Source organism: Ooceraea biroi, chromosome 4 (assembly GCF_003672135.1).
Source record: "Ooceraea biroi isolate clonal line C1 chromosome 4, Obir_v5.4, whole genome shotgun sequence".
Lineage (NCBI taxonomy): Eukaryota > Metazoa > Arthropoda > Insecta > Hymenoptera > Formicidae > Ooceraea > Ooceraea biroi.
The window spans coordinates 17,713,633-17,741,428 of NC_039509.1; the positions used below are offsets into that span (position 1 = coordinate 17,713,633).

The following is a 27,796-nucleotide window of genomic DNA, read 5'->3' on the forward strand; positions in this document are numbered from 1 at the left end:
TTTATAAATAATGCTTATATGTATATACAGAAAAACTTGAGTTTATTATTCTTGATTGATTGTAATCAATCTTAATAATTCGCGTGTGTTCTCTGTTACTTTATACATTCTCCTGCTATTCTACCTCATATAAATGCTTTTAAAAAATAATGCATTTCAGGATTCTCTGACACTGCTCAACTTTACAGATTGGAAGCAACACTGGACTAACTCTGTGGCGATTTTGTATGTAATGCAGATTCTGTCTTACAGATCCGCATCAGATCGATGTCAGGTGGATTATCAATATCCAGTAGATTATCCAGTGGATCGCCTGCAACAAGTGACTCTGTAAAAAGGAAAGAATTAATACTTGTTTATGATGATTCGCATTTGCCTCTAGCCATTTATTTATAGTAAGAGACAGGTTATTTTAACTATTTATAATTAAAAACATTAAAACTTACTTTGTGTAGAACAATCATTTGCGTTCTCCAATTCTTCCAATGTTGATACCTGTGCACCAATCGGAGGAACTGTAAATTAGAAAATATTATCAAAATAAAATACTACTTAAATGATTGCTTCATACAAATTATATGTGTTACACAACATAAAAAAGATGTATCACTGCAAAGTGTCACTCACAAAAACATGGGGCCGCATTTTGTCTTAAAAGAGTCCGGACGCCCGATTGAATTACGTCGTCCTTATCAAAATGCTTCGTACAGAGAAACAATTTATTCGCTTCGTCGTCTGGCAGGTTTGACGGCAAGCAGCAGAAGATCAACCACTTCTGCCTCTGCCTTCTGTTTTTCTTTGGGCATCTGTGCAATCTGATACCTTTTTCCCTAGCAATGTACCCATGCGGACCGATGCGACAGACGTAGCATGACATTCTGCAAAAGTAAAAAGTAACCTTGAAACAAGCTCGAAAATTCTTGCTTCAATAGACATAATTATATTATTATTATTATTATTATTATAGACATTAGGTAGTATTTACACATATTACCTTAACGTATATTTTCGCGTTGGTTTTCACTGTTTCATTCTGTCTTCATTTCTCCTGATCCTCACATTCGACTCCACGCCAGTCGCTTTCAATGTACACATTCTCATCGCTTGGCCACCGTTCGTTTTAGAACCCTACATGACAGCACATGACACGATGACAGTAGCAAAGAGAGACCTGAGAACAGCTGGGAACTCATCCGTTTCTCCGTGATGTTTACGAGCCACCATTTGATCGCTAACTGCATCTATTTTACAGTTCCCTAGAACTAAAATAGTCACAACCGCTGATAATATCGCTGCTCAATCCATTTCGTATCCGCGTTCAGGCTCCTCTCTGATAGATGGCATTAGATGGTGCGAAAAGCTTCATTTACTGTTTACTTTAGTTCAGTGACGAATCTGATTCAATAATTCAATTTGGAGCAATATAGACTTAATTGTTGTGCAAAGTGTTAATAACATATAGCAAAAAGAATAATAATTTCCAATAGGCAGTATCAATCAATCAAGATACATCATCAGTTTATTCACAGAACGGAAAGTTCTCCGAAAAGAACGAAACATTTTGTACACACAATGTCCAACGACAGTAACAATCGAAGTTCGTTAGATTCTTTCAGCTCCTCACGGTCTCCAATGGAGCGTAAAAATTGCCTGAAACGCGTCTTGCGGCAGACGTTAAGTTTACGTAAGACATTATTACCTTCTCTCTCTTTGGTTTATCAATCTTCTAACAACTAATTAATCAATTATTTGTAGAACTGGAGAATGATTGTACAATAAATAAGCTTGATGAGGCTGTAAATGAAGCTGATAATGTCACCAATGAGACGAGTTTACAAGAAAAAAGTACATAAACTCTCATATTATTAATTGCATTAATTATTTTTATATTTGTGTGCAATATTATTACATGACCTTGTATGTATTATATACATATATCACATGCTCTTATATGCTTGAAAAGAGGTAGTATTGCAATTTAAAATATTTTTGGTAGTATCCTTTTAAAATAACATTTTACGAATTCTATTGCTCCAGTTTCCAATCAGCAAGAAGTGCTCATTGACTCGCAAATGATGACAACATCCGCTAAAGTTCTGAAGACTTGTACTGGCACGTTGACAAAGAAAATGCGCGACTACAACTATGCTGATTTCACGCAAAGGCTGGTATGTCAAGACCACTACGTCAGTTTTAATACAGATACGTATCTGTATTAAAACTGAATAAAATTATTCATAAAATATTTCCTACTTAGGTGAGACACTTGGGAGAAGGGTCAGAGGAATCGTCACAGCCAAATCCGAATTGGTCACTCTTAGAAACGCGAGTAATGAAAATGTTCCGAAAGATTGCCAATTACGACACAATACTAGGTTTGTTCGTACTTAGAACTGATCAGAATTATTCTTTTCTTACAATGTTTTCGCAAAAGTGTGTTTCCAGCGAACCACATTTTAAATCTGTCTTCAAGATTTCTCTCTGGCTGTATGAATTTATTTTTATTTCAGGCACATTGGAGCCTTTAGAGAAAAAGGTAATAGTTCGAAAGAAGCCCGAGCCGCGGCTGGCAAAACAAGCACCGATGGTAGTGCCGGATAAAGTAGTGCCGCAAGCGAAAGCCAAGGACGAGGATAGCGTGGAACGAACCGTGAGGAAGATCAGAAAGTTAATCGCATCTCGTTGCAAGGAAACGCGCCAGCCGCTCGATTTCTTCCGATTGATTCTGCATCCGCAAGACTTTGGGAGGACAGTCAGAAATTTGCTGTACATATCTTTCCTAGTGAAAGATGGCGTAGTGAAATTAAAAAAAGGTGTTTACACTACTAAATTGCTGAGACAATTTTTCTCATCGGAGAATCTTTTCTCTCACATTCCGTTCTTACTTCTAGCGACACTCATGATGATCACTTTTATTTCAGATAATAATGGAGATCTTGTCGTGCAACCGTGTCGCAGGGAGAATTCGCAAAGGAGCTCGCCTGACGAAGAACGAGATAGAACGAGCATTCAGAACGTCATCTCTTTAAACATAAAACAGTGGACGGTAAGACGAATCTTAAATCTTTGATTTTTAATGAATCTTAAATCCAGATTTCCCTGATCGTAGTGAATAAAGTTTTATATTTTCGGCTGTTGAATACTTTCTTGGCAAAATTAATCCGTTAAATCGAAGATTTATTAATCGTATAAAATATTTAAAAATCGTATGATTAAAGAGAGATTTTCTTATTAGATATTGAAAGAGGCATACAGATTGGAAGAACCGATGATCGATTTTGACGAAGAGAAATAACGATGCGTCGACCGGTGCGTTTCCTTGGCGGTCCAGGAAATCCTCTTTCGTGATGTTCATAATTTATATCTAGGTATATTGTTGCGTAAAAAAATGTTTGCGATATTAAGTATTTTTTTACAATTTCCAGTAAAGACTTACTGAAGAAGAATCATTATGATCTACGTTTCTGTAAAACTTTATTAATGTGTCTAAACATATACACTGTGACTCTGTGGTATATGATTAGCAATAACACAATTACCGATTAGATTCAATTAGACCATTCTAGATCTGATGGAAAAAGGTCTAGCGGTAACGCATGCTAACGTGACACATCGTGACTGGATGCATCTGTGCCTTTCTGATTTCCTCGCAGTTGTCAATAAATTTTTTTCGTGAAAAAAAAAAATGTTAAAGCGACCTTTCAAGTTGCACAGCAAGCTCTGGCAGTATTGCGATTAGATTGCTATACATGAAATTTTATGTTGAGAAATAATAGTATTTAACGCGAAACTTCTTGTTTCAATCGCTTTAGTACCGTCACTAACCGAATTACTCAAGTTTGATTCGAGTACTACGATAAAAATCAAAGAGTGAGAATGCAAGTTTCATCGAAAGATCGCTTTCTGCGAGCGGATGACAATTGAATAAACTCTTAATAACGCTTTTACGATGACTTTTAAGTTAATTTATTGTTTGGCCAACGATTCTGCTTTCGCTACTACTTCCTCGATCGGGCCGACCATGTAGAATGCTACTTCCGGCAAGTGATCCAATTCTCCGGATAAGATTTTCTGGAATCCTTTGATGGTTTCCTGTAACGGTACTAATTTACCGGCGTGACCGGTGAACACTTCAGCGACCTGAAATATAATTGATGTTAATTTCTTCTTTCTCATTTTATTCCTCTTATCTTTTTATTATTTATTAGTTGAGATACGCTCTGTTTGAACAACGTTTATAAAGTACTGAATTAAAAAATTGAGAATTAATAATAAGAAAAATATCAGAAAATTAATATAGATTATATTAGTGCACTGTATTCTCACCTGGAATGGTTGCGACAAGAACCTTTGGATTTTACGTGCACGAGCGACCGTCAGCTTGTCCTCCTCCGACAACTCGTCCATACCCAGAATGGCAATGATATCCTGGAGCGATTTGTAATCCTGGAGGATCTTCTGTACGCCACGAGCGATGTTGTAGTGTTCCCCACCGATGATGTTCGGGTCCATGATACGGGACGTCGAATCCAGAGGATCGACAGCCGGGTAGATACCTGTATATCGTCAGCAAACCCATGTTTAAAGGAATCACAGATACCCCGGATGCGAGTCTGCGAAGAAAAATGCGTACCCAGCTCGGCAATGGCACGTGATAACACGGTGGTAGCGTCCAAGTGAGCGAAGGTGGTAGCGGGGGCGGGATCTGTTAAGTCGTCAGCAGGCACATAGATAGCTTGTACAGAAGTGATGGATCCCTTCTTCGTGGTGGTAATGCGTTCCTGCATGGTACCCATGTCCGTGGCCAGTGTGGGTTGGTAACCTACAGCGGATGGGATACGACCCAGCAAGGCGGATACCTGAAATATATTTACATGGAATTTTAATTGGAATAAGAACATTTTGTTAATTGACATCTTATAAAAACAATAATAATAAATTACGTATGCGATATTGGAGAATTTTCTTAAGAGACATTAGACACACATGTTTACCTCGGAACCGGCCTGAGTAAATCTGAAGATGTTATCGATGAACAGCAGCACATCCTGACCCTCCTGGTCACGGAAGTACTCGGCGACGGTGAGTCCAGTGAGAGCTACTCGAGCACGGGCGCCTGGCGGCTCGTTCATTTGTCCGTACACCAGCGCTACCTTAGAGGTCTTGTCCTTGAGCGAGATGACTCCGGACTCGATCATCTCGTGATAAAGATCGTTGCCTTCACGTGTTCTCTCACCCACGCCGGCGAACACCGAGTAACCACCATGGGCCTTGGCCACGTTGTTGATCAGTTCCATGATGAGTACGGTCTTGCCGACTCCAGCACCACCAAACAGACCTGTCGAGTGATAAGATCACTTGTTAACAACATTAAAATGGTTGGCAACAGCATAGCTTGACATCAGCCAAAGAAAACTATTTTCTATCTTGAAAGTAATGTTTTACCGATCTTTCCACCCTTGGCGTAAGGAGCCAGCAGATCCACGACTTTGATGCCTGTCACCAGAATCTCCTGCTCGACGGACATGTCGACGAATTCAGGAGCATCTGCGTGAATTGCGGCGAGTTTGTCCGTAGAGATGGGCCCACGCTCGTCGATAGGTTCACCAATAACATTGATGATGCGGCCTAGGGTCTCAGCTCCCACGGGAATACGAATGGGAAATCCAGAATCGAATACGTTTTGTCCACGCACCAGACCTTCCGTACCTGTAATAATAATGACAGAAAAAATGAATTTATTAGCAGTTATTATTGTTATAATTGGATCACACTTAACTGCAAGTTAAGCGCAAGTCTTGAACACAGAATTTTGTAATTAGGGAACTAACAACAAGCAATTTTGTGTTGCAAAATATGTAATATAAAATGTTGTAATATATTCCAGGGATTAAGTAAATTATTATTATATAAGATTATATAAATTTTGTAATATTACCATCCATAGCAATGGTGCGTACTGTGTTTTCTCCAAGATGCTGGGCAACTTCAAGCACCAGCCTGGGAGTGCGGTTTTGTACCTCCAAGGCATTAAGGATAGGTGGAAGAGCATCTTCGAACTGTACGTCAACGACGGCACCAATGACAGCTACTACTTTCCCTTGTGTGCCACCTTTGGCTGCAGTTGCAGCTTTAGCTGCATAGTCTCGCTCTATATTTAACATGTAAATCTTTAGAAAATGTGTAATGAAGTAAGCAAAGTGTCTTCCTTAACAATTTCCCCAAAAAGACAAGTGAAATATTTTTATCTATTATATAAAAATTCTTAAGAAATATTAATTTCAAGTCAAGTAGTGACGAGTTGTTGCAAGAACTGGCAAGCTTAAAAAGAGGACGTTACATAACATAAAAATATAGTTGTATACATGATTACTGCGACAACTAGTTTTGTAATCCTTATTAAATGTTATCTAGCAACTTATGTAATAAATCTGTTACACTGTCATTCTAAAATACGTTCTCTAAAATACTTGAATAAGGAAATACAGAAGAAGGAGGAGGATCAATGGTAAATGCATAGGTTAAATATGTCACTATAAGATTATTAAAAACTAAACTCTACGAGTGACGAAATGCTGTTCGTTTATCCTCGTGGAACCGTATACAGCGTCACTCGTTCCTGCAAACGGCCAGCACTAGTCAGATCGGATGCAACGAACGAACGTGACTCTGGACCGCCATATTGGCAAGTGGGGTCCGCGACGATCGATTACCGATTATATAATCGTTAACGAATAGCTTACTTGGTCTCGAAAATCCGCGTAAAGTTCAACGGCATTAACCGTTGCGAATCCGCAATTCTAAATCGTCCGATTCCTCGAAAGACGTACTTTCGTCAGGGCGTAGGGCGGACGGGGGAATGGTGAACGATACGTCGGCCAGGGACTCGTGCATCGTGCGATCACCGCGATTTTTCCCGGCGACGTTATATCGCCAGATGCATACTCACTGTTGACAGCGAGGGCCACCGATACCTTTGCTACTTCATTTTGCAGGAGGGACGACTTGGTGGCCCTTAGGGCAGCCTTCGATACGGCACGGAGCATGGCCGGTCGAGCGAAAACGGACAGTCGGAGTGGATTCAAGTGGTCTCACTCTCCGAGTGCGGAACTGCGCGTCAGGCGCGCATGTGCACACGCGGCGAAAAGGGAAACGCACGACCGAGAGAGAGAGAGAGACGGACTGCTGCTCGACGGCATGAAGCAGAGAGGGCTTTTAAGAGAGACGACTCACCTCTGGGTAACGTGACAGTAAATTCAGCGAAACGGCTGCGCGGCTACGTCATCGACGGACTTGTTCGTTTTATTTATTTCCAAACTTGGAAATTTCGCGATTAAAAAAATAGATACGAGCATTGGAAGAAAATAAAATAAGAGACATAAATAATTTAAATTGGTGCAGATGAAAGAGAGACGCCAGACTGGATATAGTACAATTGTATTTATATAAACAATGATGTTAACATATCATAAAACGCGTATAGCAAACATACGGATCGGTTTGTCAATGGTAGTTTGGATGCAAATTGGGATATTAATATTGCGACGATTATTTATTCGTAAGTAGTCCTCAAATCCTCCTTCTAGGACTTCTTTCCAAGTGCTTTCTGCGTCAGCTCAGTTTTCTTCTGTTGCGCCATCTCCTTCTGCTTCTTCTCCTCTTCCCGTCGCTTCGCCGCCTCCTCGCGTTGTTGTTTAATTATAGCTAATCGTGCTAGATCCGCCCGGGCCTCCTCCGTCTTACCAGCAGCATGCAATTTTTGATAGTTCGCGTAGGCTCTCTGTTTCTCCAATTGTTCCCTGAAAAGCCAGACAGTATACTCTGCATCAAGAACAAGATACATGCAGTGGAAGTGTCCTTCCACAAGGACGAAAAATTCACTTGAAGATTATATAATTACAATCAAGCGACGACACTTACCGTTCTCTTCGAGACAACTCTGGTTTCGCAGTGTCCAGTGCTTGATTCAACTGAGACAGCTTCTTCGTTTTCTTTTGCAGCCTGTTTGGATTTTCTACTTGAATTAAATTCTCTACACCCTTCGCTTTTCCTCCCTACGCAAGAACACAATGATAATTAATGAGAGATCAGACAAAATTTTAATTATTCTATGCAATTATATCGTTATTAATTTAAATCATTGTAATACCTCTGTTTCCGATCCTGACTCCGATTCACTCTCGCTATCCGTGCTACTGAGATCTTTTGACTTGTTAGCTGTGCTGGTTTTTGATTCTTCATCATCTTCTTCTTCTTCGCTAGAACTATCCTGTCCTTTGTTTTTCTATAAAATAAATTTTTTGTTAATCTTTATATAACATAAAATGTTCAGTTCTGCGCAAGTTATTTTTGAAATTACAATATATTCTCGGAGCCTATTGAGATTATATAAATAATCCTAATTTATATAAATAAAAAATCATTTAACAAATATTATAGGTGTTGTGTAGAATTCGAATAATGAAAATCAAACTTCACGTATACATTGCTCCAGATATCCCATCGTCTAGATCTTACATAAGAAAATCATAACCCTACCTGTAAACATATATTTATCAAATATTCGTGGGCTTCCAGTTTTCTTAAATTGATCATAGGAAGCTGAATCTTAAAACATTTAAAGTTTACTTGGTCGGCAATTACCTAAAATAATCGCGTGATGTCTATCGCTTAACCTAAAAATACTAACTCTCCACTGTTGCTTTTTCTCCTCTTGACGCCGTTGCTCCTCCAATTCCTCCGGGTTCGTAAAATGACGATTCCTGCCTTTGTGGTTCACGAACTTTCCTGCAAGACGAACAGAAGGGATAATGAGCAATACGCAAAATATGCGGATATTGCGTCTTTGTGACAAAAACGTGAAGGAATAAGCTTTTTGCGGGAAGGCACGCAGAGAGGAAGCTGATGACAAAAGAATATGCTTACCTCGTGGCATCTTCGTAGCTTGAGATAGGGAAACGTGTCAGTTACGATAATTTGTACGTTCTGAAATCCAAAAACTTTTCGTCGCTACACTGCACCGAGATTGGAGCCCATAGGCGCCCATACTATGGACATTTCCATATTAAAAAGTTAACCTGTACTTCTGCGCCACCTAGATGAACGACCTATTTTTTGAGACTAATGTCCAGATTTTGTACTCAATCGATCATGTAAATTCCTGTTCTGCTGTATTCTAACCAATTGCGCCTAACTAGGGCTGAGTTCAAAACACTGCGTTGTAGCCATCAATGAATTTGGCATCTCATACGACATCCGTAGTAAGAAATAAAAATAAAATAAAGTTCGAATGTGACAAGGTTGCTTGATTCATCATGTTGCCAATGCGTTTACAACAGCTATCGTAACGCAATATAATTTATTGTTGTAAATATATTGTCGTACTATGTGATCGTTTGGCAAGGAGCGGCAATCGCTATTCTTTATCTCTATCTCCTCCATACATGTGCTTGATGCATCGTTCATGTAACGAACAAGACGTTTCTATTAATTTAATTATTATAACAATTGTACAATGAAGAATAAGTACACGGTGGCTCTGATTGTAAGATGACGAGCAATTTGTTAGTTTTTATTCCACAAGAGCTCTGCAGCAAACCGTCTGGCTATTTGCTTGGCAAAGTGGTACATGATACATGTAGCGATCTGAAAAAGATTTATGTCGTCACTGTGCGCAAAGAGAACTCTCATGAATTATCCAGGTGTACCTTGAGCACTATTGGTCACTACTCAAGTACAGATGTTGCGACGAAAGGATTTTTGGATCGCAAGTCTCCAGACTGGGTTGAAATTGCAGTCTCGGAGACTGGCCAGAGCAATGAGTATCACCTGACAAACATCGTTCTTAATAACAAGAAACTAAGCCCATCGACGACGCGTACAACAATCATCTTGTACGATCAGCGAGCGTTACAGGAGACAGAATTGTTTGAGGACAAAGTTGCATCAGGCGATCATTTCTACGAGCTCGTAAAGCTCATTCAAAGTAAAAGGGATGAACTGAGAAACAGATCAAAATTTGTTCATGTGTACGAGACTCTGTTGCTCTGTCACATGGTGTTCTACTTGTATCCCGTTTTGTTTCTGTCTAAAGTAACCGAGACGTTACTGCCAGTCTTAAAGTACTCCTCTCTTGGCTTACACATTTATGACTGGTTAGAAAACATCAAGTGGATGTTAGTCACAGTCATACACAACAAGGGCTTCAGGCTGAAGACTGGAAACTATGCATTGGCAATTATAACAGATGTGGCATTAGGAATCTTTGTGTTACGATTACTGGAATATTATGTGGAAGACATGTTACCGTCACAGCTGCTTCTGAACAATGCCGAGGCAAGTTTAAAGATGTGTCATGAAGAAGAATAATCTGCTTTTTGAGAAATTGTTATAGCTGGAGGAAAAAATTAATGTATTCTCAATTTAATTGGTAGTCTGATTTTAGAGAGTCGTAGAAACCCTAAAGGATCTCATTAACTGGCTGATGGGTGCACCAGCTGGTTTGAAGCTTAATCACGCTCTGAATGATATCATGGGCAAGTTTTTCTTGTACCACATACAACTCTGGTGGACGTTCCTGATATTTTCGAAGCCGCTGATGGATCTCGCATTCAAAGTATTGCTTCTATTTGGAAAGCTCGGCATCACGTTTCAGATATCCATCGCTGCGGATCTCTTTGCACTTGTCAGTTTTCACACGTACTGCATTTACGTTTATGCAGCAAGGTGTAATCTCATAAAAAGATATTTCTTAAAGATATTTTATCTCTTAGTGGAAAATTCAAAATTCAAAAATCATGTTTGTCACAGGCTGTTCAACATTCAGTTAAGAGGCATCACGGCGCTCTTCAGACTTTTCCTTGGAAAGAAGAAGAATCCTCTGCGCCAAAGAGTGGACTCCTGTCAGTATCAGACGGATCAACTGTTCCTTGGAACACTGTCATTTACTATTTTCTTGTTCCTAATGCCGACGACGTGGGTGTATTACACAGTATTTACACTGGTAAAACAATGTCTGCTTTACATTCCACTCTGTTTTATTTTCTACTTAATTAATTAATTAATCGTAATAATATTTATAATTCGCAGCTCAGGCTAGCATCCATTGGATTCGGTGGCTTTCTGACCAGATTGAAGTTTTACCTACAAGTCGTGCCAATTTATACATTCTGGAAGTGGCTTTTGCGATCTTACAGCACCTGCAGTAAGTAATGAAATATATACCGGTAACAGAAAGTGTCGCATCTTAAAAAATAAATCAGAGAAACGTAACGGTCTTTACTGTCTGTACAATTATTGGTACTATTAAATAATTCTGCAGGCACTGTTGACATCAAATTGCATCCTTGCTGTGCCGAACCAATAACGACATTATCAATGACCATGGTTGTCGCACCTTGGAGGCATACATGGAAGAGGTGCATTCCGGACACGGTCATTTGTCATCCGGCCATCGAATGGCGTACAATATTACATAATATCATATGGGGTAAATTATTATATCCATTATGAGAGAAAAGTATGTTTATTTGTTAATTTCCCTCAGTACAATTAAAACTACGTTGTCTATAAATCGAGTTCTTTTTTTAACATTTTGTACAGGTAATGCATGGTAATATATTTTAGACTACCATGAATCAAGCATTTGTTTATCCAAATGATAACAAATGTAGATGTTATTGTTTTTTATTATACACTCTTGTATAATGAATTAACAATTGCGTTACTTATCAGGCAATGTGAAACGTAATATTACAGAACGAATTAACACTTAAAATAAACAGAATTTCCTACTTTAACGCACGTTGTTCCGCCAATTTTTCCTCTCGAAGTCGGGCCAGTGTTGTCTCTAAGTCATTTTCGAGCATCAAATCGATATCATTTTCCTCTCTCAAGATGCAAAAGTAAATTAGGAAGACGCTTATGCTAGCGAGTATACTGGGCGCTTGATACCATGGGGTGTCGTCTTCTTCACCTACGCGATACTCGTCAGCTCTCATATTGTAAGCCTTTGTCGTGGAATATTTAATTGGTTTATCATCAATGTTTTCATCATCGTCAGTTTCCGCTGTGCTTCTATCCTTGGAGATTGTTGCATCTTGTTTGTTTCTAATAAGCGAGACTTGTGGTAAGCTGTATCTGCAACAAGACATTACCGTTAACTGATCAGATCAATCTTTTCCTGATGACACTTTATTTTTTTGCTCTGATGCCGAGACTGTTTTCATTATTTAAATTAATCCAGAAACCACTGACAATATAATAACAAAAGCATGCTTATCTTTAAATTACTTTTTAAACAATGTGCTTCTGTTCCGTAGCAGGAGAATATTTCTGATGATGCCTGACATTTGCACTAATGTATTGATGAAAATATACAATTTTAATTAAAACAAATTAAGGTTTTAGGAGAATTTAGACTCTTAACCTATAACCGGCCAAGTGCGGCCAACTCTAAAGCCCGTATCGGACTACGTATTGGAGATTGGAATTTGACCAATCAGAACAAAGCAATCTTGGACTATGAATGTGGCCTAGCTGTGTTACAGCCCGCGACATTTAAATTATTTTTGAAAAATCCGCCAAGGAGCTTCCACTGTCCAAAGAATGATTTGATTGAAAAAAAATGGAATAGAGGATTTTCAGCCCTAAAAACAAAAGTTCTTGTAGAAAAAAGCTCTTTATTCTTCAACCGAAAAACCTGTCTATTAATTATTATTATTAATTATTCATTAATGCAAATGCATCAATTCAATCATTTAGTTCGACAGTCGCCAATTGCCATTATCAGCTGCCAGACAGTCAATATAACAAAAATATTCTATATATATATATAAAAAAAAAACAATCAGATTTCGGCAAAACAGATAGATCTGTAGTCAGGAATGCTTTTATTGATACAAATGGTAATGGTAGTGTATTAAATTCATCTTTCACAGGAAGTATCCGCCACGACGCCTCGATTACAAAGATAAACGAACAGTAGACGATGATCGACCAACCTTTGCATCGCCGCTGCGTAGTCAACGTCCCGTACACGAGATAATTTTAATCCGAAGAAAACGCAGCGCGTCGCAAATTACGAGAATCGCGTATCAAAACTGCGTGTATATCACGGCCCAAGCGTGCTCGAACGTTGGGTATCACAATATATCATCGCGTGCGAGTGGTTTAAGCGCTCGAAGTCCGTCATTTCAGCACTGCGTAATGATCGAAGTGACGAGTTCTCGCCTCGACGATTACATACGTGAACGTTTACATACACATCGTCGGGTCTCTCGTAGTCTTGCACATAAGCACTCTTTACCGCAAGGTGGATTGCACATTGTAGGCTTTGAGCGTGTCGTAACTCATCTATTATGAACGCGCATTAAAGTTTATAAAATCACCACTTACGTAATTTTAAATAATTCTTCTAAATAATTTATGCCCTTTGGATCAGTTGCGGCTCGCTGTCTCGCTGTGGCGAACCAACCGTACCCCCATGCAAGAACTCACGATTGCTCGAAGCCCGTTCCAACAAAGTGTGAACGTTTTGTAATTATCAGCTGGGTGGTATCGCCTTGGCGGTCTGACCGAATCCCAAGTTCGGTCTTGTGCCGAACCACGACATCTTCCATTCTAGAGTTTCCTGCAGGAGACGTTCTTCCTCCGGCGAAAAATGTAACAGCGTCGCCACTGCTCTCGTCAGGTGAAGAGCCTTTGGAGGAATGATATCAATTAGAGAAAAACAGAATGTAAATGAAACGTGAAATGAAATTGTGGTAAATGTATATGTAGAATGCATACTTCGTATTCTCTGCTGGTGAGAAATTTAATGAGAACGTGCTTGAGATATTTAAAATTAACATCGTCCTCTCTGGAATTATTATGTCTGGCAGTGACGGTTTTGGATGAACTTGGATTGAGAATCGCCGCGGAAGCTTCGACATCGCTATCCAATAATGAGGATGGAATCTTTAGTTCTCGTTGAAGCGTCTTCTTCATGTCGGTCAACCGTTGCTGCAAAACTTTGATTGTCTGAAAAGAGAGTTTTTTAATTTTATATTTTATTTGGACAGTTGAGAAAATATAATTTATATAATATTAATTATTCGATAACTCTGCCACTTACCTTATTCTTCTCACTCAGTTGCTCTTCCAGATCTAACAGACTGCTCTTAAGAATTCTCTCGTTCCCTTCCAACTTGTCCCTACTATGTTCCACTTCTTCCAGTTTCGCAAGCTTTTGCTCGAATTCTTTCAGCGTGACCGCCACTTTCTCCGCTTCCTTTACCTTGCCGACAAGATCATCTTCCAGATTCTCTACTCTGCTCTGCAGCTCTACGTTTTCGATTTCCTGTTGCCGATTCTCCTGTTTCACGATTTCTATGTCTTGCGATACCTGGGCGTTCCTCAGTAACGCAGCATCCTTCTCGTCCCGCTCCTTCTCGAGGAAAACTCGCAGCTCTGCCGTTATTGTTCGCTCAGACTCGAGAATCTCTCGCAAATGCGCCAGTTCGAGACGCAGGGAGGAATTATTCGACTGTTCCTCCTCTAAGGATGTCCGAAGATTCGCCAACTCGCTGGTAGTCGCGGTGAGCTCGCTTGTCGTGTTCTCGAGTTTCGACTTAAGGTGGGCAATCTGTTTCGAGGAGGATTCCTAGAAAATATCGACAAATACAAATTTATTTAAACGGACATTTGAACGTATCGTTTTGTCGCATTTCATTGTGCGCTGCGCACACATAAATATAAATGTTGTAATAAATTATAATATATAATGAAAAAAATATTTCATTACTTAAGAAAAATGTTTAGTAACTAAAAACTCTTTTCCATAAAGTAAACGCTAGTGCATATAACTTTGTTTCAATCATCTAATATATAATAATGTTTAAATAAAAATATTCGTGAAATAACAACTTTAACAAAATTATTCAAAGAAGTATATGTAAATGGAGTAAAAAATATTCTTGTCTCGTTTTTTTTTTACATAATTTTACATATTTTAAGTTTACATGATTAGCTTTACAATAAAATAATTGTTTAGATATTATTCATAAAAATATGTTTTCAAGTAAATGTACCAAGTGTTTTATAACTATTACATTTTATCAATAAACATTTCGATTAAAAATTAAAAATAATTCCTTTGATAACTTATAAAATTCTCTTTAGTATTTCTAATACAACAGCATAAATTTACATAAGTAATATATATCAATGTGGCTGAAAATAATGCGACAATCATTTCAAAGAATTAAAATGTGCATCTATATAAAAGAATGATTTTATATCTTAAGATCGAATCATCCCAGCCACATGATACTGAAATTAACATGTTTGGATTTCGTGATAGGACTGTGATGGATATCGACAAATCGCTCGGGGAAAAAAAAGTGGTACAATCGAAGCAAAAACGGGTGAAACGCAAGAGATTGTATATATTTTTCTTCTTTATTCCACAAATAAAATGTACATAAGGTGCGTTCGCGTACACCATGAAAATATGTATGTCTGTATATATATATGTATATATTATTTAGGAATAACAGCATCTAATTCATGTACAGAGGCAATGTAACAAGAAAAGATACTATATTCTTAATGCAAATGGATCTGTTGCAAGAACAATTTACGCATTCCTTCAACGATCTTCCAGAAATGCACAAATAATTTTCAGCATGCTTCGAATAACGTTAACGATATCGTACAAGCGAAAATAAAGTATTCGTAATAAAGGCACGTGCAATGCGGATTAAGAAATAAAACAAGATGTGCGTCAGCAAGCAAGAAGCACTAGGCTTCCGAATAGCATGCAACAATACTGCTGATATGTATATATGTAGTTTTTTTGTATAATATAATATTAAGATGGAATGTTTAATTAAGTTCTCTTTCTTATCACGGTTTCGTATGCGATGGCACAAACAGGGTATTAACAAGTATTATATAACAAAGTATTTCAAGTTTCATGGGAAACTCGCTTTGATTGCCCTAACGATATGCAATTAGACACTAAAGAGAGATAATAAAAGTGACTCGAAAAGAAGTCAATTTTAATGACTAAGAATAGTGATTTACTCCACATAAAGGAGTACTTGTCATTTGATAAATTTGCTTGATGTGTATGTGTGTGTGTATGGCTACTGAAAATTCTATTATGTAAATTTGAGAAAATAGAAGAAAAAAAAGAGCGCAGCAATACGTAATATATCATGTTATATTTGAGTGAAATGTGATCGTAATAAGTAATCAGACAGTAGGCATAGAAAGCATAAATAACATATGCTTTATCGTACATCAATCTTGCCATAAACGTTCCAATAGCTTCATAATCGTGGCGGATTATTTTTAACTCAAAAAAGTATTGAGAAAATATTGAGAAAAATAAAACGTCTTGCAAAAATTATGGAACGTATCATATCTTGATTCAACAAGATAGAGAAAATAAAATTCGTCAGTCTTGTGAAATTTTGCGACCATGCGCGAATAATCGGCCGCGCATTTCAGAAGTAGCTTTCGAAGAACACTGCGAAAGTAAACGAGGATCGAAGGCGATTAAAGCTGCCAATTTCTTGGTCGAGAAGCGCATATCGAATAATACAGGCAACGTTCATGTACCTTTTTTTTTTAATTTTCTTCCGATGCAGTAAGGCAAATGAAAAGGAATATCAGACGACAAAAGATTTCTTTGTATGTAAAAGATGCAATGCAGTCTTTGGTGAGAATAACGAGACAAGGACAGTCGTATATGTATCCATACATCGGACGTACGATATAGGATTATTGCATTCCGCGACACTTTAACGAGAAAGGATTGCATTTGAGATTACGCCGGTAACAGCGTGGTTTCGTACGTTACAAGTTCAGTACCGTGATCGTTTGTGTGACGACACGTGTGTAGCAGTTTTTTTTTCAGAAACGGTTCTCCAGGAATTCTCAGGAAAAGATTCTCGCTAAGAGAAATATCTAGCTCATGCACTTTGGTCACTACATATCGCGGTAACTCACAATTTGCCGCTTAAACTCTTCCACCTCGTCATCGACGCTGGCACGGAGCTCTTTCAGTTCCGTGGCCATCTCGTCGATGTCCTCTGTCATGCGCAAAAGCTTGGCGTCTTTCGTCGCCATGACAATATTGTTCACCTCTATATCGGCCTCGAGCTGTTTGATTCTCTGTTTAAGCGCCTCCTTTTCCTTCTCGACTCGTCTGCGCTCGACTCCTTCCTCGCCCGCCTGTCTGCTAAGTCTGCCGACCTGCGTTTCGAGGCTGGAGATCTGGCCTGACCAACTGGTCTTTATATCAGAAAGATGGAGGTGCGCCTCCTCCAGCTTCCTCTCCAGCAGCGTTCTCTCGCGCATCAGCTCGGCTATCCTCTCGTCGACCGTCACCTCGTCGTTCGTCTCGAGGGCGATCCTCTGCTCCAGTACGAACACCTTTTCCTTCAGATGACGCACCTCCTCCTCCGCTTTCGCCAACTCGCAAGAGAGCTGCGTTGTCTTGCGCTGCGTGGAGTGACGCATCGTTTCCATTTCGTCCTGAAAATCAGCACGCGATTACCTAATCTGTCGCTTCTTGCGCTCCAATTGGGATTATACTTAGCTTTATGTTCTTTATAAAGCTTCCCTGGCAAAACCTCATCAAAGCGACAAAACACGATTTTTTTTATTTCGCCAATACCAGAAATAAGAGAACAGACAACCATCGAAACGAGTCAAAACGGAAAGAAAAAAAAAGGCAGACAAAGAACGATATTTATGGAGTCTCACAATATGGAGCCTTAATAGTTACAAATTGCTTTTTAAAACTGAGGTCGAGATGCATGCTAGATCGATCACGTGAATCCATCACGTGGATTCCATTTCCAGGTTTCTTGCATACAAAGCAATAAGAAAACCAATTTAAAAAAGCTAATATCGCACTTTGTATAATTAAACGAGGCACAAGAAACACGAAATTATAAGAAGGAGAAAGAAAAACAACGAAACAAGGAAAACAAGGAATTAAAACAATTTTGTGATATATCCCATATTTGAGATGGTGGTCACTGTTAAGTGTGTAACACGTGCATTATTATTATTATTACTATTATTAGGTAGAGACCCTCTCAATCCTTGTCCAGTATTGAGAATTTATATTCCAAGTACGTTGAAGCAAGCACAAAGCACAGAAGCTACTGGAGACGAGCATTCTAGTGTAGCGGAATAGCAGCAAAGCCTTGAAGACGTACCTCTAGCATCAGCGGTAGCAGCAGCGGAATTAGCGGAAATACCGCCTAACTCTGATCTCCGACGCTCTCGTTTACCAAAGTTTTCCAATCTTCATGCGTGCGTTGCGTTCACGGAACTATCGGTATCACTTTTAGCAACGTTGCTGTTCCATAACTCTAGGAAAACGTCACTACTATCCCGTTTGATACGTATCTCTATTATGTATCCATACATAATAGGCAGAGATAGGATGATGTATATCCCGTCATAAAACGACCCCAAAGAAACGGGACCAACTCGTGCAAGAGTACAGTTATATTTGAGCCAAGAAGAAGAACAGTCGATGCCTCTCCCTCTCAACAATTCGCGAAAATAATTCATCTTTCTCTCTTTCCTTTGCTTTTTTCTCTCCCTCTCTGTTTGTCTCTTTCTCTTTTTGCGAAAACGCAACGTTCGATTAACCAATTGACTTAAAGGCTGTCCAAATAAATAATGGAACGCAGCGCAGCAAAAGCAAAATAGATATCAACGGTATTAGAGGACAATGGAGTTGTCACGCGACATTATACCTAAGAGTTATGGAACTTGTATCAAATCTCAATTTGAATGTGTTTCACGCTATGTAGCGAAAGTCACATGTAATATAGGTATGTTATGAATCTCACGTATGAGCGGCGTGTCGATAAAAAAAAAGATGCAAAGGAGAGTATTGCAAACTGTGACAAAACAAAAAGCAATGTAATATTACCATCAAAAACATTAATACAAATATAAGATAATATAAATATAAAACCCTCCTTTCAAATAAGCGTGCTTGGGGAATGCGTAAGTTTTGAATGTGTTCGTCAACAATTTGTATATGTGTAACTGATTAATATAATATCCCCCTAATCTCACTAACAGCGAGGAAGCTAAAGAGTCAGACTTTATATCGGAACTTTAAAAATAGTTGAAATAATTATTTTCCACTTAAACACTACAAAAATAAATCTCGTAAAAAACATGTCGCATTCAATGGGATATTTAAGATACTCCATTGAAAGCAATTCTTTGTAAGAGAGTTTTGTGTGTTCAAAAATTTTAAGATTTCGGTTTTTTCTATTAAACATTTAAACATTTCCACATAAGTTTTCTTTCCAATTTCATGTACGATGTGTAATAACAACAATTCAGTGCATATGTACTTATGTTTAAAAAAATATATCAAATACATATGTATATGTATTTGATATATTTTACATATATGTAATCACATAACTAAATGACGAAAAAAATTAACAAACTGATTATCTCTAAATAATAATAAAATAAAAATCAATTTGAGCAAGATAAATATATGTCAGTTTGTTTACTTACTTGTACATTGTTCAACTCGTCCTCGTATCGTCTCAGACGGGAAACTTCTGTCTTCAGGTATTCCACTTCTGCTGTTGCATCTTTCAAATGATGCGACTTTTCCTCTACCTCCTGCTCTTTCGCCAACAACTAAACAGAAATAAAAATATAACCAATTTTACTATGCACAACTTATGTAGAATATTTATTGTATTATTTAATAACGTACAAGGTGTTTAATTTTCGCCATCTCTTGTGTTTGAAAACCTTCCAGTTGCTCTGCATCTTCTTGAAAACTGTACAACTTCTTTTTATATTCTAGAAAACAATAGAAATAGTAAAGACATGCATAATATCTTTAAATAATAAACGAAAATGTCTTAAATGTTCAATTATATGGAAATACCTTCTGCATCTCTGAGAGCACACTCCACGGTGTGCTTGGCAAGTTCTATCTTTTTTATCTCTTCTTCCAGTTTTCTTTTCTCTCTCTCTTGCTTTTCCACAACTTTCTTCCATTCCTTCTCTCTTTCGAGCAGCCGGGTTTTCCATTCTTCCTCCTTTTTCTCCATTCGTTTCAGCATTTCCGTCTCCTTCTTTGCCAGACGCTTCCTCCATTCATCCTCTCTACTCTCGAATCTTTTTATGTCCTTTGCAGATAATTGCATGCCGTCACTGAGCTTGAGTTCAAAGCTGTTCTCTCGCTTCGGCGAAACCGGTGGTAAGGGTGATGCTGCATTTTCTTCCCTCGATCCATCCAATGATACCTGAGAACCACTAATACTACTCGTGGAACCTGTCTGCAACAATAATAATGTTATCAGTGCTAAAAGAATTGTGTAACAGAATTGCATACTGACTTGTCCATTATCATAATAAACTAAAAACTATACAATATTGTTTAACACTAAAACTTTCCCAATTTTATTTTATGCTTTTTATATATAATACAGATGATGTGTGCGTGACATCGCAAAATTAAAATAAAAATACATTTCCTCGAATCTTGGAATAATCTGAAGTATGCAAATTAAGCTTAATTGTAAATTAGTGAATTAATGTTTCTTGTTTCTCGATTACACGTGAAGAAAAATATAAAAATGCAATACAAATATCGGTACACTTAACTTTGAATTTCAACAATACAAATTAATTCTTTTCGAGAGGAAGTTTATCAAGATTAAATCTCCCGAATCTAATGAATGCTGACACGATCCGTTGACAAGATGCGTGACGACACTTACCTGTGACACATGCCTGGAATTAATGGCACGTATATTCCCGGCGTTTCGGACGACAGCGGACACGTCGCTGCCGATTTCCTCGCGTATCTTGTTTTTCAGAGTGGTGAACATAGCGTAACAGCGATCGCGCTAAAGTTAGCAATCAAGAATGACAGATATGACAAGTACCACCACCTGTCAACCGTCACCACGTCGAACGCACTCGCCGTAACACCCGGGTCCGCGCTTGTCAAACCTGGCACTTAGGGCATGTGAAACGTACCGCGTCCGACAGCCACATTTTCCATTGTCTGTTTCTCTCAATTTCACTGGTGTAACGAGACCATCACTCGTGCCGCTTGACTCATGCCGATTACGAAAAACGTTTAGTATCGCTACTGTGCAGTCGCGTCACACGCAGACGATCGTGACGGCTCCAACCGCTGCCATATTGCTCGGTCACGTAAGCGCGGGCCAACCACGTTATCGACCTGTGATTACGCGATTTTGACAATGCAAGGTGGGTCGTAGATAGTGAAGTCCTAAATATAATAGAGGCGCGAACTTGTATCCTCTTTCTATTGGTCCGCGGAACGAACGTAAAAGGAATCGAACCAATCACGAGCGTCCCGCCAATTCCGCATTGCGCACCATGGGAACGCGCCATTATAGAAATTGTTTAGTTTCAGAAAATGCCACTAAGTAGAGAACCTCAAGTAAGAGTCTGGTAGTTGATAGCTCAACGACAAATCAGACAAAATTGTTATTTTCAAACAGCAAGATTTAACGATATGGTGAGAACTTCCGATTTTAAATGACACATAATGGTAAGTTAAATTTTTATTTTTAGATAATCTGATTTATAATGTAAAGTTTTTAATTAAATTCAGAATACATTCATTGTCGTATATATGTACATATATCACAGTAATATTTCTATATTATTTAATTCATTTTATAATAAATGTGTAGCCTGTCTTACAATCCCTATATTTTACAAAGACTACAATAAATTATAATAAAATGAAAATTAAATCCTATGTATATATTAATAATTTCCACGAGTACTCTAAATGTATAAAGAACCATCAGCAGGGCCTAGATATCTCATAGAGATTAATATTACATCAATTAACGTCCACACGCCCAGGCCACCAAAACTGAAAAGCTTGCCAATGCCTTCCTGCCAGTGTCCCAAGTAAAACCTGCAATCATTCAATAAACATCCTGATCAAATTGATATCTAAAAAAAATTATCTACATTTTATACAACATTCGCAGGATCAATGTACCTATCGGCACCAAACCCTCCAAGAGTAATGCTCAAAATCAGAGCTGTAGACCATCGATACCCGATTGTCCAATTACAAGGCAAGTTCTTCATAAACTTTCGTCTGCCTAGACACAGTACGTCGCTGTTTACCGTACAATTTGTCCTGTAAGAGGAACACTGCTCATCAACATCTATCGTTAAGACTAAAAACAAAATTTACAAAATTGACAAAATTTATGCGAACCTATAATACTGTTGTGGAGACGCTACTGAGCTACAGGAATTTTTCTGATGACACTGATGCTCCCAATGATCAGTCTGATAACAATAGCGGCACATATACTTCTTCAGAAAAGACGGACTGCCCTGTCGAGAAACGAATCATTGAAATAACTCGATACCGACGACTATACGTCAACGCATTAGAGAATTCTAAATTTCGCACCAAGAAAAAATTGTAAAATTACCAGAATTTAACGTACCACGCAATCGACGTGATCCTTTATGGAACAGTTGGCATCATATGTAGCACCGTATACACAGTTATAATTAAAATTACAGTTCAGACATTCCACGCTCAACTCTGCACAGGATATCCCACTTGGGCACAAACTGGCTGTCTCCTCCTGTAGAATTTTAACAGTTCCATTTATTTGTATCTAACATTACCGACTTGTTCCGAAAGGACTCACCTTTTTACTACTGTAGGCTGGTGTGGAGTTTACATTGGCTTCTTTCAGTGCATAGCTGATTGCACTATCTGCAATCACATGAAATGTCAAAGTACAAGTGTAAAAAGAAGATATCTAAAGGCTACTACGTCACGCCCATGCTAAGAATCTGCACTTTTTTTACAAATGAGCGAGGATCTCAAGCTTATGCGGGACATTATCAATCAATTATTCGCGTCGATATTGAAGGAGCAAGTTTGCTCACCATGACCCATGTGAGCCTCTTGGACGGAGGTGGACAGGAGGGCGACGAGAAGGAATATCACGTTCCTCAGATTGACCCGTACGACGTTCATCCTACGATTTTACTCGCCAAAAAGCTCTCTGAAGTTGCCGAGCTTGTCCGCGCACATAAATTCAGAAGACGCAACAGCGTCTCGCGCCAAGTGCGCACATGAAAATCGCGTATCGGAGTATACGTGGGCAGTGGCTGTTATCGCTTCTTCAGAGCATTCTATACTACAGAAAAAATCCGAAGAGCGGTTAGGTTGACATACAAATCAAAACAATCGGCGAGTAACACTTGCACACTTGATTTAGTGCGACGTGCCGAAAGCAGAGGTCTCTTTCCACATGCACAAGTACCTAGACGCGGCACGTACAAGTCGTACAACCCCGGAAGTGCCCGAACTGGATGGCATTAACGACGCCGAGCGTAACGAAGAATGCCGAGGGATATCGTGCGCCTACGCCTATGACCGCGATCTCGTTCCTGCTGATTTTTGCAGCCGCGTGATAATTCGCGACATGGATGCTCGCTAATCACAGGCAATGGCAGTCTGAAAAGTCGCGTCAGAGCAAATAAAGAAGAAACGTGACAGTCGAGTAACAATAAATAAACGAGACAAATGCGAAGGTGAAAATTAGCCGAGGGCGCGAGCGCCGTAAAGCTTTTTTCGCTTGTTTCCGACAATCAGCTGACTTCCGGTATTAATACGAGACGTTGAGATGTAGCAAGGTGTTTCGGCAGGTTTGCTCGACGAGGTAGTGTCGCCTTCTTTTACTTTTCGTTTCCCGCGGGAGAGAACGCAAGGCTCGCGTCCGCCGTCCGCGAGGCACGCGCGAGCGGTGCGCTTTTTCTACGTTTTAGCCTAGTTCCGGCCGGAACGAAGTGATATTAATCTACGCCTAGCCGCGCGGAGTAGGTTGCGAGCGGGACACGTTTTTTCCCGGAGTATCGCGACTGCGGTGCGCGAAGACAGTCGGCGATATTCCTATGCTGCTATTCCCGGTGCCCGATCCTCAACGGGTAACTTCGTATCGCATCACATCGATGGTAAGCAGGACTTGCGACGCAAAAGATTGTCTAGGATTGCAAACAAGTGTCTTCGAGTGTCTTTGTTCTTAGGATTCTGTGTGACGACGCCTTCGCTGCTTCTGCTGCTGCTGCTGTTGGTATCGTAATCGAGAGCAACATGAACTCCGAGGGAAACGATGGGAACAAGCAGGGTAAAGCGGAGGTCAGAGTGGACGTTGGTTCGAAGAACGATAATCAGTCCAAAGTGGCACCGAGGACCGTCAGTCCAAGATCCATCATGGAGCAAGGTGTAGTGGCATCCAAGCCGTTACAGCTGGAGACCAAAGCTGCCGTGGTCGAGCAGTCGCGATTGAATAACAACAGTGGCGAGAGTAACATCAAGCACATGTCGTCCAAGAGCACCGTCGCACTGTCCAACGGGACGAAATCCATGGAGAATGTGTCCGATTGTGCCAATTCCCTGGAACAGAATGCCTCTCAGGACGCAACGTCGAGCGTAAACATATCCTCTGTGTTTACCAGTACCATCAATATCAAACTTCAGACTGTAAGCACTAACGCCATGTGTCAATTGAAGCATAAGACTGCCGCGAGCGCGAGCGCGTTGAATCTGCCTAAGTCTCAAATGCACTTGAACCTATCTTCCTCTCAAGCGAGTACGCACCACAGTCATAACTTGGCAGCGGTCGTTCTTAATTCCGCCGCAGCTACTAGTGCTATGGCACATTCAAGTGTATCCACAGCAAGCGCACCATTAATGCCTCCTAATTTATCAACAAGCAAGCCAAACGACGACATAGACATGAAGAACAACGTAGATTATGCGTCTGCCATAGAGAAATGCCCTTCTAAGGTTTCCTGCAGTTCCGATTCTAGTCCAGAGGCCGACTGTTCCTGGACATCGAAGTCCTATGGATCTAAACGTGTACTAAATAATATAGGTGGTAGCATAGGTTCAACGAGTCAAGGAACTTGTTGCTTCTTAAGACCTAACATTAACGGCAGCAGAGAAGCCGCAGGACCAAGTGGATTGCAGAGAGTAGGTTCTTGCATATGTCCGACTCTCGTACCTTCTGTGCTCAGACTTAAAATTTTTTTACCATTAGGCCTCGCAGAGAGAACAGATAGAACGCATGGATTCTAGCTCGGGGAACGAAGGGGACATGTCTGACGGAGAGGATTACTGCATCTACACGTACAAAGGGAACGATGATACGATGCATGCGGATCAGCAGGAAGAGTTGAATCAGGGTCATGTAGAAAACTATGAGGTAGAGGGGCAGAATCACAGCGGTAGATCAAGTCCAGAGATGGATTTCCTGGAAATGGATTTTGATCCTGGGCCTTCTTGTGAACAGGTAAGATGCGCGTGCGCTGCATTATGCTGCTGCGACTGTGCCGTCAGGCTGCAATGTTTTCTTCTCTTCTCTACAGGATACCGGAGACAGTGATTTGGCCTCTATAAATGAAGATATACAGAACATAGCGGTAGATAACATAGAGCCAGACCCGGTGTTGAACGACCTGAGTAGCGGAAAGGTCGTGTCCAGGCAAGCGCTGGCTGCGGCCACGCCGCAAATCGCGAAACAAAGCGCACAGAACGTCAATCACGCAACAACTTTTCAACAATGCACGAGCAACCAATCGGCGATAGAGCAAACCGCGAAATCAACCTATTCCGCTCCATGGATGCCTAGTACGAGCAGTGGAACTGGTACTATCTCTGTTCATTCGATGATAGAAATTACGACGGTGTCGATGCAGCAGGTACTTGATGTTGCGTGAAATTTACAGGAAGATGGGACAGCGCGGCGCTATATCGTAACACAGGCTGTCCGCTACGCGAATCCTACGGTTATCACAACACGAGTGGCGATCTCATTTCACCTGGCGATAATAGAGATTCCGACTCGGAATTATGGGTCGAGCCCTCGACCGCGTCAGTCCCAGACAATTCCAATCTGAATGCTAGGAGAGTCAATCTTAGTTCTACGCTTTATCATCGCATGATGGCGAAGAAGCTGATGCTCAACAAGCAAGCTGCGTTTAATCAAAGCGGTGATTCCAATCTGGTGGGTATACGCGCCGCTAAAAAGATAAATAACAAATTTGTCAAGCGAATTCGCTCGTTAAATGTCAACCGATGTTCGAACGTAGGAAAGTGAGTTGTGCAACGAGCGGTTAGATGGATTGCCACCAGTTGAGAAAGTAATGCTGTGGAGTGAACAGGAAGCCACGATGAAGCAAGTGACGCAAATTGGTACATCTGCCTGTGGTGCTACATCTGCGATTAACGCTTTGGTAATATCGAAAGTATTAATTAATGTATAAATATGATGTCGAAAATTAATATAATATAAAATAATATAATATAAAAAATCATACAAATTTTCATGATTATTCACATACGTGCATCATCTGTTTCAGCTGGCCTTAAATGTATCATTTTCTCTGGAAGTATTAGTAAAGGGTGTAAATACGAGATTGAGGGAACTCAGTGTACCATTACCAAAATATCTTGTCAGTCGATCGGTAGCAGGGGCAACTCATAAGGACATAGCCCGAGGAATATCTCTGTCGACGAACGGCGCAGCCGTAACCAAGTTCTTTGCATTTTATCCGGAGAGAAAGGTGTCGTTATCTCACTGGTTGCATTATTGGATTTCCAAGGGTGAGAGATTGAAAAAGAACGCTTCGCAACGAAGCCGTCGTCGTAGCGACTAAACGCGATAAACGGTACAAGTGTGAAATATTTTTCTAGGCGCTGCGCCGATCGCGACGTTGAACTTGCAACACTGTGGCGAGGGTTGCGACATACCGGACGCGTGGCATCATCAGATGATATTCGGTGTAGGTCAGGCTGGTATATACTTGACAAATCCTCTGGAATGCTTGCCCGAACAGGTTCGTATAAGTTCGAGACTTACTATCGTCGTGACACGATCGCTACAGGTTTAACTCTTCGTCTTTACGTAATTTCAGCTTGTCTGGCATCAATTAGTCAGTCCGAGTATTTTGTTGATACGAAAAACGGACGTGCTGGCTCATTGGAGCGCAAATACGGATTTAACGCCACTCGCGATGATGGATCAGAAGTGGCGAAAGCTTAATGTTCTTGGTACGTTACGTGTGTACTCTTTTTTTTTTTCCTACGCGCGTTACATCTTTGTGGCTATCATGTTGCAATAATTTTAACGAAAACAAACGTTCATGACAGGACAAGTTGTAAATATGGTGCGCGAAGCAATGAGCCAGAGACAGCAACCTAACGGCACGACTGCCGGAGCGACTCACGTTCGCATCCCGGCGTCCTATCAAGCAGGTATCACGCTGGTCATGTGTGCAGACTCCGCCGCAGCCACCGAACTGTTACACGCAGAACAACTACCGCTACTCTAGTCTTATTAATCAAAATCAGCGAACACCTCCTCTGGACTGGCCCCTCCCCACTTGGTTTACCATAAATTTTATTAGCAGGCTGGTCCACACACACACACACACACACACACACACACATAATGATCTTGTAGCTCATTTGTGTAAGCGGATCTGATGTAATGAAGATAATTTACATTTTTGACACAAACATGTTTGTATTCGAAGAGAGTATTACTAATTAAAATATATTTCAATAGAATATTTCTGTTTTACACACACGTGCAGTTATATATTCGTCGATTTAAGCTAAGTAAATTAAGCTACCGAAATTAATTATTCTAGGCTTAATTATAATTAAAAGTAAAGATTATAATTTCAATATAACGTTCCGTTACACGTGATT

At 39.9% G+C, this 27,796-nt stretch overlaps 9 protein-coding genes across 13 annotated transcripts; 3 read left to right on the forward strand and 6 right to left on the reverse strand.

Moving 5' to 3' along the window:
- Window positions 1-21: 21 nt before the first annotated feature.
- On the reverse strand, window positions 22-1,243 carry LOC105285667. Its single transcript, XM_011350021.2, has 4 exons — window positions 995-1,243; window positions 628-878; window positions 447-515; window positions 22-328 (listed from the first exon to the last, which is right to left on the reverse strand). The coding sequence occupies exons 2-4, from the start codon at window positions 875-877 to the stop codon at window positions 207-209; spliced, it is 441 nt and encodes a 146-aa protein (XP_011348323.1). The 5' UTR covers window position 878; window positions 995-1,243; the 3' UTR covers window positions 22-206.
- A 99-nt stretch (window positions 1,244-1,342) lies between these two features.
- LOC105285641 (EP300-interacting inhibitor of differentiation 3) lies at window positions 1,343-3,674 on the forward strand. Of its 4 annotated transcripts, XM_011349995.3 has the most exons (7): window positions 1,573-1,684; window positions 1,756-1,845; window positions 2,038-2,168; window positions 2,258-2,375; window positions 2,511-2,813; window positions 2,922-3,046; window positions 3,236-3,674. In XM_011349995.3, exons 1-7 carry the CDS (start codon window positions 1,573-1,575, stop codon window positions 3,293-3,295), a joined length of 939 nt encoding a protein of 312 aa, XP_011348297.1. In that variant the 3' UTR covers window positions 3,296-3,674. The 4 variants fall into 4 exon arrangements, with proteins under 4 accessions (XP_011348281.1, XP_011348288.1, XP_011348271.1 ...); XM_011349979.3 differs by having other exon boundaries at window positions 1,343-1,684; window positions 2,258-2,813; XM_011349986.3 differs by having other exon boundaries at window positions 1,343-1,684; window positions 2,511-3,046.
- Window positions 3,460-7,124, reverse strand: LOC105285659 (ATP synthase subunit beta, mitochondrial). The gene is made up of 7 exons (XM_011350008.3): window positions 6,950-7,124; window positions 5,939-6,151; window positions 5,446-5,709; window positions 4,995-5,338; window positions 4,634-4,859; window positions 4,327-4,556; window positions 3,460-4,140 (listed from the first exon to the last, which is right to left on the reverse strand). The coding sequence occupies exons 1-7, from the start codon at window positions 7,044-7,046 to the stop codon at window positions 3,967-3,969; spliced, it is 1,548 nt and encodes a 515-aa protein (XP_011348310.1). The 5' UTR covers window positions 7,047-7,124; the 3' UTR covers window positions 3,460-3,966.
- Window positions 7,125-7,420: 296 nt separating this feature from the next.
- LOC105285634 (28 kDa heat- and acid-stable phosphoprotein) lies at window positions 7,421-9,075 on the reverse strand. Its single transcript, XM_011349956.3, has 5 exons — window positions 8,926-9,075; window positions 8,690-8,787; window positions 8,150-8,284; window positions 7,921-8,054; window positions 7,421-7,799 (listed from the first exon to the last, which is right to left on the reverse strand). Exons 1-5 carry the CDS (start codon window positions 8,933-8,935, stop codon window positions 7,583-7,585), a joined length of 594 nt encoding a protein of 197 aa, XP_011348258.1. The 5' UTR covers window positions 8,936-9,075; the 3' UTR covers window positions 7,421-7,582.
- Window positions 9,076-9,185: 110 nt separating this feature from the next.
- Window positions 9,186-11,798, forward strand: LOC105285621 (phosphatidylinositol N-acetylglucosaminyltransferase subunit Q). The gene is made up of 5 exons (XM_011349929.3): window positions 9,186-10,335; window positions 10,445-10,725; window positions 10,810-11,002; window positions 11,089-11,203; window positions 11,321-11,798. The coding sequence occupies exons 1-5, from the start codon at window positions 9,550-9,552 to the stop codon at window positions 11,509-11,511; spliced, it is 1,566 nt and encodes a 521-aa protein (XP_011348231.2). The 5' UTR covers window positions 9,186-9,549; the 3' UTR covers window positions 11,512-11,798.
- On the reverse strand, window positions 11,506-12,482 carry LOC105285627. Its single transcript, XM_011349943.3, has 2 exons — window positions 12,292-12,482; window positions 11,506-12,138 (listed from the first exon to the last, which is right to left on the reverse strand). Exons 1-2 carry the CDS (start codon window positions 12,348-12,350, stop codon window positions 11,790-11,792), a joined length of 408 nt encoding a protein of 135 aa, XP_011348245.2. The 5' UTR covers window positions 12,351-12,482; the 3' UTR covers window positions 11,506-11,789.
- Window positions 12,483-12,856: 374 nt separating this feature from the next.
- Window positions 12,857-21,246, reverse strand: LOC105285620 (golgin subfamily A member 1). Its single transcript, XM_011349914.3, has 8 exons — window positions 20,775-21,246; window positions 19,937-20,330; window positions 19,760-19,848; window positions 19,552-19,680; window positions 16,996-17,523; window positions 14,114-14,641; window positions 13,789-14,019; window positions 12,857-13,699 (listed from the first exon to the last, which is right to left on the reverse strand). Exons 1-8 carry the CDS (start codon window positions 20,883-20,885, stop codon window positions 13,544-13,546), a joined length of 2,166 nt encoding a protein of 721 aa, XP_011348216.2. The 5' UTR covers window positions 20,886-21,246; the 3' UTR covers window positions 12,857-13,543.
- Window positions 21,247-21,679: 433 nt separating this feature from the next.
- On the reverse strand, window positions 21,680-23,104 carry LOC105285606 (TM2 domain-containing protein almondex). The gene is made up of 6 exons (XM_026969232.1): window positions 22,963-23,104; window positions 22,719-22,786; window positions 22,509-22,652; window positions 22,271-22,392; window positions 22,046-22,189; window positions 21,680-21,958 (listed from the first exon to the last, which is right to left on the reverse strand). The coding sequence occupies exons 1-6, from the start codon at window positions 23,051-23,053 to the stop codon at window positions 21,823-21,825; spliced, it is 705 nt and encodes a 234-aa protein (XP_026825033.1). The 5' UTR covers window positions 23,054-23,104; the 3' UTR covers window positions 21,680-21,822.
- A 786-nt stretch (window positions 23,105-23,890) lies between these two features.
- Window positions 23,891-27,669, forward strand: LOC105285590. Of its 2 annotated transcripts, none has more exons than XM_011349870.2 (10): window positions 23,891-24,033; window positions 24,106-25,054; window positions 25,122-25,373; window positions 25,450-25,729; window positions 25,810-26,087; window positions 26,173-26,316; window positions 26,443-26,686; window positions 26,777-26,919; window positions 26,998-27,133; window positions 27,233-27,669. In XM_011349870.2, the coding sequence occupies exons 2-10, from the start codon at window positions 24,173-24,175 to the stop codon at window positions 27,412-27,414; spliced, it is 2,541 nt and encodes an 846-aa protein (XP_011348172.1). In that variant the 5' UTR covers window positions 23,891-24,033; window positions 24,106-24,172; the 3' UTR covers window positions 27,415-27,669. The 2 variants fall into 2 exon arrangements, with proteins under 2 accessions (XP_011348172.1, XP_011348188.1); XM_011349886.2 differs by having other exon boundaries at window positions 25,131-25,373; window positions 27,233-27,414.
- The last annotated feature ends 127 nt before the right edge of the window (window positions 27,670-27,796 follow it).

Bases quoted from the DNA above. Each gene is read 5' to 3' on its own strand.
- LOC105285667 (XM_011350021.2), bottom strand. From the start codon at position 877: ATGTCATGCTACGTCTGTCGCATCGGTCCGCATGGGTACATTGCTAGG. The intron at 516-627 runs GTGAGTGACACT...TCTAATTTACAG, and splicing joins AAATGCGGCCCCATGTTTTT to TTCCTCCGATTGGTGCACAG. The intron at 329-446 runs GTAAGTTTTAAT...TCCTTTTTACAG, and splicing joins AAATGATTGTTCTACACAAA to AGTCACTTGTTGCAGGCGAT.
- LOC105285641 (XM_011349969.3), top strand. From the start codon at position 1,573: ATGTCCAACGACAGTAACAATCGAAGTTCGTTAGATTCTTTCAGCTCC. The intron at 1,685-1,755 runs GTAAGACATTAT...AATTATTTGTAG, and splicing joins GCGGCAGACGTTAAGTTTAC to AACTGGAGAATGATTGTACA. The intron at 3,047-3,235 runs GTAAGACGAATC...TTTTCTTATTAG, and splicing joins TAAACATAAAACAGTGGACG to ATATTGAAAGAGGCATACAG.
- LOC105285659 (XM_011350008.3), bottom strand. From the start codon at position 7,046: ATGCTCCGTGCCGTATCGAAGGCTGCCCTAAGGGCCACCAAGTCGTCC. The intron at 5,339-5,445 runs GTAAAACATTAC...ATCACTCGACAG, and splicing joins CGCCAAGGGTGGAAAGATCG to GTCTGTTTGGTGGTGCTGGA. The intron at 4,557-4,633 runs GTACGCATTTTT...GACGATATACAG, and splicing joins ACGTGCCATTGCCGAGCTGG to GTATCTACCCGGCTGTCGAT.
- LOC105285634 (XM_011349956.3), bottom strand. The intron at 8,055-8,149 runs GTATTACAATGA...GTTCTTGCGTAG, and splicing joins AGTCAGGATCGGAAACAGAG to GGAGGAAAAGCGAAGGGTGT. The intron at 7,800-7,920 runs GTAAGTGTCGTC...CTGGCTTTTCAG, and splicing joins GAGTTGTCTCGAAGAGAACG to GGAACAATTGGAGAAACAGA.
- LOC105285621 (XM_011349929.3), top strand. From the start codon at position 9,550: ATGACGAGCAATTTGTTAGTTTTTATTCCACAAGAGCTCTGCAGCAAA. The intron at 10,336-10,444 runs GCAAGTTTAAAG...GTCTGATTTTAG, and splicing joins TGCTTCTGAACAATGCCGAG to AGAGTCGTAGAAACCCTAAA. The intron at 11,204-11,320 runs GTAAGTAATGAA...ATAATTCTGCAG, and splicing joins GCGATCTTACAGCACCTGCA to GCACTGTTGACATCAAATTG.
- LOC105285627 (XM_011349943.3), bottom strand. From the start codon at position 12,350: ATGTCAGGCATCATCAGAAATATTCTCCTGCTACGGAACAGAAGCACA. The intron at 12,139-12,291 runs GTAATTTAAAGA...GTCTTGTTGCAG, and splicing joins AGAAGCACATTGTTTAAAAA to ATACAGCTTACCACAAGTCT.
- LOC105285620 (XM_011349914.3), bottom strand. From the start codon at position 20,885: ATGTTCACCACTCTGAAAAACAAGATACGCGAGGAAATCGGCAGCGAC. The intron at 20,331-20,774 runs GTAAGTGTCGTC...TTATTGTTGCAG, and splicing joins ATTCCAGGCATGTGTCACAG to ACAGGTTCCACGAGTAGTAT. The intron at 17,524-19,551 runs GTAAGTAAACAA...GCTGATTTTCAG, and splicing joins ACGAGTTGAACAATGTACAA to GACGAAATGGAAACGATGCG.
- LOC105285606 (XM_026969232.1), bottom strand. From the start codon at position 23,053: ATGAACGTCGTACGGGTCAATCTGAGGAACGTGATATTCCTTCTCGTC. The intron at 22,393-22,508 runs GTACGTTAAATT...GTTTCTCGACAG, and splicing joins AGGATCACGTCGATTGCGTG to GGCAGTCCGTCTTTTCTGAA. The intron at 22,190-22,270 runs GTTCGCATAAAT...TTCCTCTTACAG, and splicing joins TCTCCACAACAGTATTATAG to GACAAATTGTACGGTAAACA.
- LOC105285590 (XM_011349870.2), top strand. From the start codon at position 24,173: ATGAACTCCGAGGGAAACGATGGGAACAAGCAGGGTAAAGCGGAGGTC. The intron at 25,055-25,121 runs GTAGGTTCTTGC...TTTTACCATTAG, and splicing joins GACCAAGTGGATTGCAGAGA to GCCTCGCAGAGAGAACAGAT. The intron at 26,317-26,442 runs GTAATATCGAAA...CATCTGTTTCAG, and splicing joins CATCTGCGATTAACGCTTTG to CTGGCCTTAAATGTATCATT.